Source organism: Anser anser (genome assembly GCF_964211835.1).
Source record: "Anser anser genome assembly, chromosome: 1".
NCBI classification, from domain to species: domain Eukaryota; kingdom Metazoa; phylum Chordata; class Aves; order Anseriformes; family Anatidae; genus Anser; species Anser anser.
The window spans coordinates 200795123-200809462 of record NC_139720.1 but is presented as its reverse complement, the minus strand read 5'-3'; the positions used below and the strand labels follow the sequence as shown (position 1 = coordinate 200809462).

General features: G+C 50.3%; 1 protein-coding gene and 1 long non-coding RNA gene across 5 annotated transcripts in view; one reads left to right on the top strand and one right to left on the bottom strand.

Moving 5' to 3' along the window:
* AMOTL1 (angiomotin like 1) overlaps positions 1-3631 on the top strand; it is a 75333-nt gene extending 71702 nt beyond the window's left edge. For all 4 annotated transcript variants that reach the window (XM_083816232.1, XM_083816230.1, XM_083816231.1 and 1 more), the window contains one exon: positions 323-3631. In XM_083816232.1, coding sequence (XP_083672358.1) covers positions 323-426 — 104 coding nt within the window. In that variant the 3' untranslated portion in view covers positions 427-3631. The remainder of the gene's footprint in view (positions 1-322) is intronic.
* LOC310889183 lies at positions 1824-13401 on the bottom strand. Its single transcript, XR_014576424.1, has 2 exons — positions 7142-13401; positions 1824-6694 (listed from the first exon to the last, which is right to left on the bottom strand). It is a non-coding gene; the product is annotated as an uncharacterized lncRNA (long non-coding RNA).
* Positions 13402-14340: the final 939 nt, after the last annotated feature.

Here is a 14340-nt window from a genome sequence, read left to right as displayed (position 1 = left end):
TGCTTCTCTCCAGGGACACAGACACCTTTTAGAGGGTGCTTCTGTCTGTTTCTCTTAAATGCTATTTTTATGCCTACCTTGGGGTCTGTGCCCACCAACAAACCTGCCGTTATCAGCGATACTCCATCATTGTGCAGGGAATTCAGGTTCACGTCTTTTGGGCCTCCTGATCAAATTTGGCTTTCAATCTTTAGGACATATAATTGTGCCCCCCGACCTCCCCGCTTCGCGTCCCCCCAAGAATGATTTTCTATTTGCTTCAAACAATTTGCTGTTGAATTTGAGCCGAGGACTGACTTTGTTTCCCTTGTTTCCATTGCAGAGAACTCCAGCCATGGGAAGCCGCCCGACAGCAAAGGCAGGGTGAGCAGCTTGCTCCACAAGCCCGAGTTTCCAGATGCAGACATGATGGAAGTCCTCATCTGAGCAGAGGATGGCATCTCTGGGGTGTCATGGGCATACTTCCAGGCCTGAGGGTGTCGTCGGTGTGCCAACCTTAAAAACTAACTCTGAGAATTTGAAGAAGGACGGAGAAAGTTTGTACCTGAAATGAAGCTTGAGTCTGCTACGTTGAGACTTTGGACTGGGCGAGAAGTAAAGAGCACCGAAGAGGAGAGTCGAAATGAATGTCTGGGACTTTCTGAGCAGAAAGGGACATGGAAAACTGAAGGTGGCTTGAGAAGGTGATCGTCGAGGAAAGAGGAAACTGCATTTTCTGGTGTAAAGAGAAGGGAGCTAAGTTACAGACTGGGTGCACGGGGCCGTTCTGGTTTACTGCCTCTGCAGCCAGGACAGGAGCAAAATCTTGGCTCTTCTGGGGCCACGGGAGTTTCTGAAAATAACAGGAGAAACTTGCATCTTCCTCAGTATTGATTCATTTCTTAAAAGTATTCACTGCTGAGTTTTAGTGAAGCGTTGGTCTGTAGATGTACACGGCAGGTTCTTGTAAGTATCCGTTTGAAGTGGTGTGGTGTGGTTTTCCTGGACGTGTAGGTCAGGTGCCTCACTCCTGGCTGGACAAATGTTACTCTTGGAGCTGGATTGCAGTGCAAATATTCGCGTCTTGCAAACTCAGAGCTTGCTAAGGCTTCTTTTTTTTGGTAGGAGCAGTTGTTTGCTGGAATTTCCATGGAGGATGAAGGTGGGGGAGGACGGGAGCTCCTTCAGCAGAGGCTGAAGCAATCCCTTCTGTAACACTGGGAACGTTTCAGGAGGGAAAGTCGGGGAGGATCCAGCCAGCTCCACTACAGGGGCTATGCGAGGCAGGGTTAGGTAAGAGGTGAAGTGCATGGGAGCATTTTGTGGGCGAGGATGTGTGCGGGAGGGCAGGAAGGGGCTGACATAGTGCCTTCCCCAAGCACAGCCCCATGGACAGCGTCCGTCCAGCCTGCAGCACTCCCCGGACCTGGGCTGCCCCCGATGCTGCCAGCTGCACGCAGGTTTCAGCAGGTGGGAATCTGAGCACAAGGCTGTAGACAGAACGTAGCCCGAGGGAACACAAGCCCTTTGGGGCCAATTACATTGGAGAGATAGGAAAAAAAAACCTGAAAACACTGAGGGTTTCTGAAATGAGTTCAGTGGAACTAAGCTGGGCTTGCACGTGAGATCAGCAGATGCCTCTTAGTGCGCACTGGTTCACAACAGTGGAAGAATCAGTGTGTTCGTGGTAAGAACAGGAATTTTTCCTTATTTTCAGGGCCTGCAGCCAAATCCTACCTTCCCTGAGCAAAGAGACCTGTTGTTAGGCTGGTGTGGGACTCAGCATTAAGGGGTGTAGTGTCAGGCCCGGAAGGGTTTAACTGCAAAGGGGTGCATGAGCATCATCTGTTCTGCGTGCTGAGCTGCAGTCTCTTTTCACTTTGTTTCACCCAAGACAATTACTCCTTTTCAGCTCAGTCCCTGATTTCTCTAAGAGGTGGCAACTGTCTGTAAGACAGCCAACTCACCGGCAGTGTTACTTAGACGTTTTGCTTCCTGTATTGCAAATGCTGATAGGGAAACGTTCCTCTCTGAGGTATTTCTATGTTGGTTTTTATCTTCCTAAATCATCTAGTACACCCCAATGACATCAGGAAGAATTTGGCTTTGGGAAAAGGGTGATGGGATTTTGTGTGAAGCTGCCTGAAGTGGAAAGGTGATGGGTGCTCATGTGGCTGGAAGGAACCTTGTGCTCAGGACTGGCTCGAGGTCATCCCTTCCTGTAGGCATCAAAATGTTCTTGATTGTGAACACGCCAGGCACTTTAAACGCTGCTTTTGCTGAAAACTGAAGTCCTCGCAAGCTCAAAGCCGGCAGGTGCTAGAGCCCTGCGCTCAGCGCTGCATGGCTGAGAGAGACCAGTTTTTGGAAACAAAATGGCTGTGCTAAATCTATGCACTTACTTGTGTGTGTACCTAGAGTTAGACATACGTCGGTGTTGCTGAGTTTTGCACTTGTTAGCTGCAGTAGTGCTAAGTAGGCTCTGTAGTCAAGAGAATCGTGTGTTCCGAGTATTACCAGCTTTGCAAAACCAAATGTGTAAAGCCCCTTGAAGATGTTACGCTGCTTAATATATGCCTTGTAAAATAATTTTATTTTTTTTCTTCCTCTAAAGTTAATTTAAATGTTGTAAACGTTTGCATACAAGCCGGGTCTGTGCGTGGCAGTGGCTGGCTGAAGGCTCCAGCACCCCCCGACCCACCACGGTCACCCTCCCGCAAGGGAGCCAGCACGGGGAGCTGGGCAGGAGGGTGAGAGAGCAAAGGAACAGAAGTTAAACAGTAGTGAGCATTTCCCCATCTTTCTCCAAGAAATAAGGATACCCAGCTGCATTGTATGACTGGCTGTATTATTTCTTTTGATGACACTATTTAATGGTTTCCGTACAGGCAGGCAGCTAGGTGTCCGGCAGGAGCAGCGTTGGAGCAGTGTGCGTGACGTGCTTTCAGTCGGTTGTATTTCACTGTGGTGCAGCTCTCTGCTTCTCAAAGTCAGCTAGAATACCGCACTCCTCCTCCTCCTCCTCGTGGAGACAACGGGCCCTCCGGTTCTGGGTGTCCAAAGGTGCGTTTACAACTGGTGCTGCCCCAGCTTTGTGTTCACGTATGGGAAACCGTCTGTTACAAGCACAGTGCGGGCAAATTTTACTTTCAGATTCACAGCTCGGATAAACATAAGGGTTCGTTCTCCTCAATTTAACTGACCTCAAGAGATTTCAGCTTTCCTGGAGGGAAGGTCTGAAGGCGCAGGGGTCTCCCCCGCAGCCCAAGCACTAGCAGGGCTTGCGTGGAGTCCTGCTGCCACGAATCAGCCCCTCTCAGCAGAGCGGTGCAGCTCCATTTGTACTGGTTTTCCCAGCTCTTTGAACTGTATGGTGTTTCGAGAAACTGTGCTGTAGCCATTCCAGGTGACGTTGGTAACTAGTTGTAAAATACTGTCGTTTTTTATTGTCGTTGGTTGTATAGAGAAGTTGGTGTACAGTGTTGTACAGCTGGAGGGTTATTTGTACATAGGTGGGTAAATGAAGAACGTTATGTGTCACCCACGGCAAATATTGATATTGTTGGTCAGCCAAAGATTTCTTATTCTTTGCTGTTGAAACTTGTGCCTTAATATTGTATATAATAAATGTATAAACACGTTTCTTTCCTCACTTTTCCAGTGTGAGTATATTCAGTCCCTGGGAGGATTTTTTAAACAATTTTCTGAGCTTTTCACACAACGTGCTAAGACGAAGAAGTCATACTTCGTTGACTTTAGGCTGTATCTCCTGTGTTTTTCATAGCTGTTGATGAAAGGCCCCACAGTAGGTACCATCAGTTAGTAGGTGTGGGCATGAAATCACTAAGTCTGTAAAGCAGAGAGCTTTGCCAAGCTACAAGAGCAGGGTTTTAGTGAGAGCACCTTTATCTGAAGGAAATCAGGGCAGAAAGTTATCAAGACACTTTGGTGAGCATCAGAAGTTACTTTAGCCCTGTATCCCATTAAGCATGGCACTCCCATTGATATATATATATATATATGTATCTATATATATATTTATCCTTCTGGGTCTGAGACTTCTTAATTTGGCAGGCGTTGGCTTAAAGTGACTGAGATACCTAAATACCTTGTGGATATTGGTATTCTTGAATTACTATGATGTCTTCAGTAAGGAATAAAGATCATGTCCCATTTCAAGCTGTTGTGTGGACAAGGGGAACGCTCAGACCTTGTGGAAATATTGCACCCATGTTTGCTTATGCAACTGAAAGAAGCTCCTGGCTTTGAGTGAGTGAGATCTGCCCAGCACGCTCTCACATGCTCTTGAAAGTGTCTGTTAGAAAATTCCTGAATCGGGTCCCGCCGAGCTGCAGGCACGAAAGGCACGAATGCCACTAAGGGCATCGCTCCCCTGTGGGCTCTGCCTGCCCCAACTCCCTCCCCAGAACCCTGCGCAAAAGAAAAGCAACCTGCCCCAAGCAGGAGTGTGTCAGCCAGACCCAGGGGGCTTGCAGGAGCTCGAGCAGCAGCGTGCTTCACCCACACGGCGGCACCTTGTGTTCCCCGTGCGAGCACAGGTCGGTCTGACCCCTCTGATCACTCCCTCCGCAGGACGTGGCAGCTCTCAGTATTTGCAGCGCCCTGGCTGTTTACCACCAGGAATAAAAATCTGGTGATTGCTTAGATAGGGGCTTTTCAGCTTGCTTTGAGTCAGGATTTGAAAGCAGGATTGAGGGTTTAGCTTTTGGTTTCAAGCTTGCTTTTCTTTTCCTTGTTTTCCTATTGGAGAAAAGAAACCAACAGAGGCAAAACCACTATGAGGGTGGGAAAAGCGTCGTCACTGTGTTCAGATATATAGCAAAGAGGGGCTTTATCCCATCTTTGGGTTGTGCCTTCACGGATGCTGTGGCCAAAAGCTGAGAACATCGCTAACACTGTCTGCAGGTTAAGTACATTTTGCATGTTCCTCTGGAAAAAAAAAAAATAGTGCAAAAAGCAAACTTCCAGAGACGATTTGTTTAAATGTTAAAATCCCTGATTACTGCGTGTTCCCAGCAGTAAGCATTGGACAGTGTCCTCTGTGCTTATCGCACACAGGGAGAGAGCTCAGAAGAGCTAAAAATGTTAACAAAATTGCCATTTAGAAGCATTCAAAAATCATGACTCAACCCCACCCAAAATTAGGAGACCTTTTTAGGACTCATTTGGATTTGGTGCACTGCACAGCTGTGACGTCCTTCTGTTCTGGGCTGTTACCGAAATCAGGGCTTTCTCCTCCCCGTGCTGTAATGGAACAAACACACAGCCGCTGGTGAGATGCGTTCTCGAGGAAAAGCTGTGATTTCTCACGTCATTAAACAACTCTCGGAGCTGGACTTCAAGGAGCACATCACACCCAGCCTTGTGATAGCACAGCCAGAAAATGCACAGCACCGCCGAGGATCAGCGGTGCCTGATGGGGAGGAGAGACCCCTTGCGCCTGGACCTTCAAGCCCATCTCCTTGTAGGTCTGTAGCTCTTACGACAGAGATCTCAGTGATTTGGGAATCACTCATCCTTGCCCACATGCTCCAAGAGGGCTGGCCAAACAGTGTGCCATGAAGGGACTACCCCAATCGAATCCCTGGCACGACCACTACCAAAACTGGTGGTCCCACAAGCAAGAAGCTAACATCCCCCCAGACCAAAGCAAAAGCACCGATGTCTCAAGCCAGCAGGATGAACAGGGCACAGCGTGCACAAGTCCGGTGCCCGTCTGAAAGCTCAGCAGAACAAGAGCAGCTGTCATCGTCCCCGCCGTGATTAATAGTTATCCAGACCTTAAGCTGCGGCTTCATGGCCTTGTAAAACCGACAGAGAGCACCCGGCATTCCTGAGCTATAAAAGGACCAGGAATTCATTGACTCGAGGTATGAAGCCCCACGGGGTATTTTCTTTCATACCAACCACTTCAGCTTCAGATGAATAAAATATCAGCCTGCATATTTTCCAGAGTAACCCTGCATGGCCCTGCCGCGGCGCGATGCTTGGTCCTTTGCCAGCGTTGCTTTGAAGCAGGGCAGTGAGTCCCCGCTGCTGGGGGGCAGAGGAAAAGCCTGTGCAGGTCTGAAAGCCTGTGCCTGCTTTCAGTCCCTTTCCAGGCAGGCAGGGAGCATCCTCTGGTTCAGCTAAAAAGACGGGTAAAAAGCAGGAGCTGAGACTGGGGACCTGACACCACTGCCTGCTAAAGCAAACGATAGAGAGGTTGAGCTGAATACGAATAAAATCGCAAACATTTTGCAGTTCTGAGCACTGGTCCCAGCACGGGCCCCCACAGGTGGAGGGCTGTGGGTGTCCAGGAGCAGAAACCCCTCCGCGTGGAGCGCGGCCAGCAGCACGCCAACACTCACCCTGCTGCGACCCTATTTATTTTGCACTGGCTGCTGCGGTGGCAGCGGGCCGGCGTGGCCGGGCTCCAGCCCACCCGAGTCCCCATCTAGGGCTGAAATATCCATTACCTGGAAGCTCGGCAGAAGCGGCGAGGGCAGCTGGTGACCCTGCGGGAATGCAAAACTTCCTGTGGGACAGCTGGGCTCGGGCCGGGGCCGGGGGCACGGTGGCAGCCGGGCTCTCCATGGGGGTCTCTAATTGGGATTTTAATCAACCAACACAGGCAAAATCCCTCTGGGATGAAGCGGTGGAATAGAGGATGGAGGGTGAGGAAATTGAGGTGTGCTCCCTTGGCCTGTTAATTCTGAGCATTTTTCAAGAAAATAAAAATAAAAATCCCCTTCTGATAATCTTATTGCAATACTGTGTGCAAAAATACTTTGAGGGATAATAAGGATTGAGGGACGGATCCCGCGTGAATTCATGCCGTGCCCAGAAACGAGTACGCGAAGTGGATGAGCGAGGTGAAGCCTGCCTGCCCAAACCCAGCCACGGTCTGCGTTTCCAGCTACAGGCACGGGGGCTGCAGTGGGGCTGTCCCCGTGTGTGCGGGGCTGCTCTGCAGGACACGTCCTCATCCCCACCCTGCTCCCCTGTGCTGCTGCTGCTGCATCCTCGCAGCACTCCTCCCGTCCTGCCCCCATACCCCATCCCTCTCACCCTGCTGCTTCCCACATTTTTTTTTTCTGACTAAACCCTGCCAGAAGAGGCAGGGGAAGCCCACACTGTCAGGTATCTCCGCACCACTCACCTGTGCTACCGTTTCCCCTGGTTAACGTTAAGATTGCACACCTGGGAGGCTGGGGCTGCCCTCATTTAGTGCTTGTGCAGCGCCTTGCACGGTGGCAGCCCCAGAGCACTCGCTCCGCCTGTAAATAATTATATTGTATTTTATTATTTGTTCACCAGCTCACTGCCCCCCTCCTCTTAAAACCAAAGTGTCGTACACATCCCCTGAGCCGAAATCCAGCAGAGAGGTAAGAGCCCTGTCTCTTAGGTGTTAAGTAATGCCCCTCCGCGCCACCACGGGGCTTTTTTCAGCTGGGCGAGCCTCTATTTTCGGCCACCCTGAGCTCCTTATCATGTTACCCAGATGACTATCTCAGCGATGGCTCTTCTCCTGCACGGGGCCCCACAGCCTCGCCCGACCCCATTGGCCTCCCTCATCCCCATCCTCAATAAATAGTAACTTTAGAGAAACAATAAAAATAAGATGGAAGAAGAAGGAAGAAAGGAAAAGGAGAATAAAAGAAGAAGAAAAAAAGAAAAAAGAAGAAGAGGGAGGAGAAAGAGAAGAGGAAAGGAAAAGGGGAAGAGAAAGGGAATTGGGAAGGGGAAGGGGAAAAGGAAGGAGGAGGGGAAGGGGAAGAGGAGGGGAAGAGGAAGAAGAAGAAGGGCAAGGGGAAGGGGAAGAATAAAAATAAGAAATTCAGTCCATTACAGGTGGCAAAAGAGAGCTTTGAAGGTGAAGAATTTGATTTTGGCTGGTGCTGCCAGCTCCATTTGGGCCTTCCCAGGTGAAACATCTAGGCCTGAGCACTGAACTTGGATGCATGCAGAGGACAGGTTGATGTGTTCACAGGAATTGGCCAGTATTTTAAAACTTTTTATTTTATTACATAGTTTCTGGGCAATGAAGTCCACTTTGCCCTATCATCCACTTGACGGGTTAGAACTGAAAATGCTCCAGAAGACCAGAATAATTTCGGTTTCAGACAGGAATGTCATACACCTTAAAGCAAACATTTTTTTAGCAGTTGGCAGTACTGACCTGCAGCACGTCGGCTTTCCCTTTGGACACTTCACCGGTGGCAAGATTTTTTTCCCATGTGAAAAATGCACTCGAAGGCCTACGCGGGGGAGATGTTTGGGACGTGCAGGCGCCACCCCTGCTCGCTGGCTGCGACCCAAGGGGCATGGGTAGGGGAGCGCCATCCCATGCGACAGCAGCAATGGCTATCTCAAAGGGCCAAAAATCAGGTATTTTTTGTCACCCTTCCTTTTCACAGCATTTATTGAAAGCCTGTTGTCAGAGGATAAGGAGGAGTATAGCTGGTCAGACAAAGCTGGCCCCGGGAGGAACTTCTGCTGGTAAAACATTTGTCTTGGAGCCCCGCTCCCCATGATGAAAGCTCAATGCAGTTTGCCGTGCTTCACCTTAAATTTAAGATTTGTAGCAAGTGGTAGAGAAACCCTTCCCCTGGAAGAAACGCGTTTAGAAACACTCCGATCTGCTCCGGCCTGGCAAAGCCAGACGAGGTGCTGGACAGCCTGGCCTGCCCCGGTCGGTCCGTCATTGCCTCACCACGGCTGCGTTTGTACCTGGGTGCCAAGAAGGACGAATTTAGCCCTCCAAGAGCCTTGAGCTTCAAAATCCCCCACTGCCATTGCTGCAGATGGGGGGATTTAGGAAACTTCAATGATTGGGAGCAATGAAGAGGCAAAGAGAGAGAGGAGGTCATAAAATGGAGGCCAGCAGGCAAGGGGGGGGTGGAGTAAAAACGGGTTGGCCTTGTCCTTGGCCTTGGGGTTGGAGATGGGGCCCAGATACCAAGCAAGTACCCACAGGTGCTTCAAAGTGAGACCTTAATTAGAGGCCTCAGGCAAATGGTGGTCGAAGGAGCTTAGGTTTGATTGAGAATCCTGCTGGAGGAAAGGGAAAGCTGACAATGTAATTCTCAAAGGGGATGGTCGTATCGAGAAAACCAGGTGCTTCTAATGGCAGCTTCCAGGGTGAGTTTGCAGAAGATCGGGCAAAAAGTAGGGGTCAGGCTGGGGAAGCGTGTGGGAAATGATGGAAGGGGCACAAACTCGGCAGCGGGGATGGAGAAGTAAGTGGGCCTTGTCGTGGCTGTGAGGAAACGCGGTCTCACCAGAGCACGAGTCTGGGTGAGAGGAACCAGGGCTGCAATGCTCTGCCTCGGAAGTGTCTAGGAGGTGTCTGCAGTGATGGGAAGGAAATGGGAGCATCAAAAGCCTGCAAAAGGGTGGGGTGGCAGTTTCCTCTAGATCATTAGGGTCAGATGTGGGTAAGGACAGGGATTTCTGCACTGTTGTCATACAGCTGATGCCACCAAGTGTGGGAGTGGTGTCCCTACTGAAGACCTTAACCTCCTATCCTGTTGCTGGTGGCCACGAGACGCAGCCACTCCTGGACACAACGGTCTGGTTTCTTCACTGAAATGCCCTCGATCCAGCAAAAGGGAAGACGTTCTTGCTTGGCTTTGGTAAGACCTAAGGATATTATAGAGGAATTCGTCATAGAAAATATCTTGGATCAAGTGCCCTGAAGGCATCTCAGTGCCTTAAATCATAAGGAATTTGTCTCGACACTAACTTTTTCAGAGGGGGAATTCAGAGAAATTAAGGGAATTAGTCATAGAAATCAAATGAGCTTACAACAATCTGGATCATATATCCCAGGGAACAGAGGAGAACTCTCAGGGGAAAGGCCAAAGCCTTAACTGGATGAAGAATTACCACAACGAGAAAATCAGGAATAACCACAAGACTGCAGTGAATGGAAAAGGGGATTAACCAGCAAAGAGAGTTTTATGTTAAAGGTCAGGAAGCGTAACATGAGAATCACCAAAGTCGAGCTGTGTTAGATCTTACAAAGGAAATTAAAACAACTAGTAAAATGTTCGTGAGTCATAAATGAGAAAAGAACAAAGAAATGTGGCTTCTGCTTGCCCAGGATGTGGTGGAGCTTAAAGATACTAAAACTACATCCCGCAAACGAGGTGGTTGTTCTGTGTCAGGCTTTGGGAAGAACGAGGGTGCTGAATCTCAGGACAAAATGAAGATGGATGAGGGACATCAGGATATGGAAATGACCACATCTAAATGGAAAGAAAATCTCAAAGAGCTGAGTGCGTGCAAATTGGAGGAGCTGGACCAGCTCCATCCCAGAGCCAGGGAAGAGAGGGCCATCAAACTGCAAGTCCAACAGCAAGTAATTGAAATTAATCTGTTGCCTTTCAGAACTGGTACTGGAAAATAGTAATTTTAGAAAGGCAAGAAAGACGCCTCGGGCAACTACAGCTCTGCTTGTCTACAGTAAGTCTGCCAAATGAAATTCTTGCCTGAGAGCTCTGTGAGCTTTCCTGAGTAATTGATTTTTCTAGACAAAGGAGAGGCATTCAGTCAAACCTCTCTGGACTTCAGCAGATTTTTTTTTATGGCATCCCACGTGAATTTGTTAGCTAAAATGGGGAAGACCGTATCTTCTAGTGGGAGGAAACTATGAGATAGGTAGCAAATGGACTAAGGGATCAGTGTTCTGTTTCAGAAAAGTTTTTCCCAGGCTGCAGGGAGATGCCTACTGGAGATCCTCAAAGATGAGTCTTGGGTTACACTGCGTATTTCTGGCAATGCCATTGGCACAACGAATTACCTGCTAGTGGAATTTGTGGTATCGTAAAGTAGAATAATAGAAATAGGATGAAATTTTATGGGATAAAAAGCCTGAATTCATGGATAATGAAAATGTTTACTAGAAGACAGGCGCATATATATATATATATATATATATATATACACACACACACACCACTTTCAAATGCTGGAGAGAGATGATGCTGATGAGCCATCAGCATGCTGGAGAACCCAAGTAACCTCACAGGAGCATCAAGCACCTGTTTGCCTCCTGCCACAGAAGAGGGGAAAGCACTGGGCACATCCACATTCAAGGGAAAACAAACCTCATCTGGGACAGTGAAGCTGAGCCAAGCCATGCAGACCATGCCCACGGAGAGGAGAAGAGTGGTGGCTTGGTGTTTCTAGCCTGCAGGACAGGGGCTGAGCAGGGATGGACTTGTCTCCTACCAAAAAATGCCTGGGGGAGGCCAGATATCAACCAGGACAGGAGGAGCCAGGAGGCTTGCTTAGAGAAAAAAACCACAAGAGCACATTTTTCCTCCTGTGTTTCCATTTGTAGATACCCCAGCTCCCATCCAGGACCCTCCAGAAAAAGTGCTGAATGACAGAGCTCAAATCCACGTTGGGGAGCTGACACAGTGGGGAGCACCAACTGGATGGAAACCACCAAAGGGCCATTTGAAGTGTGGGTTTTTTTGTTGGTTTTTTTTGTTTGTTTGTTTTTTTGCTACCTACCCTGAAGCAAGAATGTGTTAAATAACCCCACCTGGGGGACAGGGGTGCCCACTTCCATCCTCCAGACGGAAACCACCGTGGTGCTCTCACCCCATGACAAGTGGTTGGTGGGTCTGGGGGTGGTGGAGTGGGATAAGCAAATGGGTTAAACTGGGAATCCAGCGCCTGGCGCCCAGGCTGCCTGTGCAGAAGGCACTTGTCTCTGCGTCCCCGTTTCCCTGGCCATAGTGGACCGATGGACGCCCCAACCCAACAGCAATTTGTGAACAGGGACTGAAAGGGCCAAGAGCTGCAAATATGGCCAGTGACTGTGAGCTGTGGGGCTGCCTGCACGGTCTTAAATAACTCCAGTGGGGTCACCCAGAAACCCCTGAGCCACCTGTGCACGGCTCAGCCCCTCTGAGGGCACCCTCTGCCTAAAAATCCCTGACTTGTGCTTTGTGCAGCAGCTCTCGTGAGCCGCTGAGCATGAACCTCACAGAGCTGCTCCGTCGCGGGAGGCCAGCAGCACGTGCTCCAGCCCGAGCCCTGGGGACACGCCGCCCTGCCCGGCTGCCCTGGCCACGCTGACGTACATTATACTTTTTTCCAGGAAAAAAAGGATTCCCTATTGATGCCGCAGGCCTCTTCCCACAAGATCCCTGCCAAGACAAGCAGTTGTTTAAGCAATAGGAGGGAAACCAGCCCCGCTGTGATCGCCGTGCTGTGCCTTTGCCCCAGACTGCTGCGCCCGGTGCCCTCTGCTTGCAGCGGTGCCATCTGGGTGACGCTGCTCCCGAAGCACGCGCCGCTGCATCCCACCCAAACAGGCCCCACCATAAATAACAGTGGTGGTAGTAAGAGCAGTAATTAATAATATCGGCCCTTCTCACGCAGCCACCAGCAAACCCAGCCCCGTGTCACAGCTCTTATTTTCAAGCAGGAGGTGTTGCTACAGGCAACGTGGCAAAGCAGTTTGCTGTCTGGCAGAGCAGAGCTGGAAAGGGAGTTGCAAATTCCTCCTGACATGAAGCATGGCTGCAGCAGAAATCCACCCAAGGATCATTTCTCGCTTCCCCAGGGCAGAGGGACCGACCTCCGCGGCATCCCCTTGTCCCCAGCCCCTGCTGAGAGCAGGGAGAAGGATGCTCAGAGCCAGACCCTTAGATCCGTGCTGTCCCCTGGGGGCCCAAAGTCGGTCGTGGCTCCTGCCAGCACCCCTCGGAGCAGCCAGCAATGTCCTGGAGCAGCCAGCGAGGCTGGAAGCAAGCCCATGACTCCGTGGGTTTAATCATTCTCCATGGGGGGTTGGCGGCGTTGATGTGAGGATCGGCCCTTGGGCTTGTCTCCTGCTGTGGATAAATCACGAGCCACTTCTTCAATCCACAGAGCCATCGAAATCATCCATGGGGAGCAGTCGGGGGACCGGGAGAGGTGCTGGGCTTGGGGTCCTCTCCGCCACGTGGGCCCTCGGTGTCCCCAGCCAGCCTCAGGACATGGCTCCCCCAGCACCCATCCTGGCGGGGTAGGGCACAGCCCTCGCTGTGTGGTGGAGGAAATCACAAGAAGTCCTCTCTTCGTCCAGCACAGCCACCAGGAACGATACCTCAGTGCTATGGCTCTGCTCCAGCTTTACCACCCCAGCTGGAAGCACTGGAAGCTTTGCAGGTGTGTGCGCCAACGGAGAGCAAAACCACCCAGGAAATGCTAAAACGTTAAAAAACTTTAGGAAGAAACCTTCTGAATAAAGCTTTTACCACCTCAGAAGCGCAAGAGGGATTCCTTGCACGTTGGTTGATGTGATGCTCCTAGTGACTGGCACTAAATATATTTCTATGCTATGAATGCGCAGAGCTGTTCTGGAAACGCGCTGCCAAAATAAGGGCTGAGGACGCTTCTGATGCCACCAAAGGCTGAGTCCTTGGGGTCAGACCCACACGTGGAGCATCTCCAGAGCTGGGTGGACCAGACCGTGCCTTTCTGTGGCCAGAAAGCATCCCTGGTGTGCTGCCCGGCTGCCCCTTCACCCCAAATACAGCTCGCTGTGCCCAAAAGCCAACAAAGCAAAGCCAATCTTCCCCCCGGTTCAGCTGCCCTCAGGCCAGGCACAGCTTTTGCTCTTTTGTTCTGGTTTGCTGAAGAAAAAGGGCTCTGTTCCTGGGAAAGCTCCCCGCTTACTAGAAATGACCTTCATGCAAAACATGACCGTTGCATAAACATGTTATTCTAAATATTATTAAACTCAAAATATCTGTATTGCCACGACCCAACAGCTTGCCTAAGTGCCAGCGGTTTCAAGAGAACTGAAAGCTCTCTTCTTTCGTTGTTGTTGAAAATGGATTTTTCCCATCCGAACCCTTCCGAAGCAGCGAGTTGAGATGTTTTGCTCGACTCAGTGCTACGTTTTCCTTGAAATTCCCAAACCACCAAACCCTTGAGAAGGGGTTTGCAGCAGGGGGCTGCAGCAGAAGCGCTGAGCAGGGCACCAAAGGATGGCCGCGGGGAGCTGAAGGCCTGCAGGGAGCACGCCTGGATCGCTTTCGAGCCGTTTGCTCGATGTTAAGGAAAACACACGCCCAAGATAATGTTTAAACAAAGCACAGAAAAATCTGATGCTGCTCCTCGCTGCTAATGAGGGCTGTGCCCTGCAAGATAAACACTGCTGGTCGGAGAGGAGGCAAAAACGCGGCGTGTAAATTAAGCAGGGGCAAGAAAACACGCAGTTTATATTGAATGAGCTTGTTTTCATTTCTTTCTCTTGCGATCCCTGCCCTTGCCTTGACCCTTTTCGCCATGTCCTACAGCCTGTAGGGTGTAGGAGCTGGCAGAACACAGGGATCAGTGCAGAAGGCACCC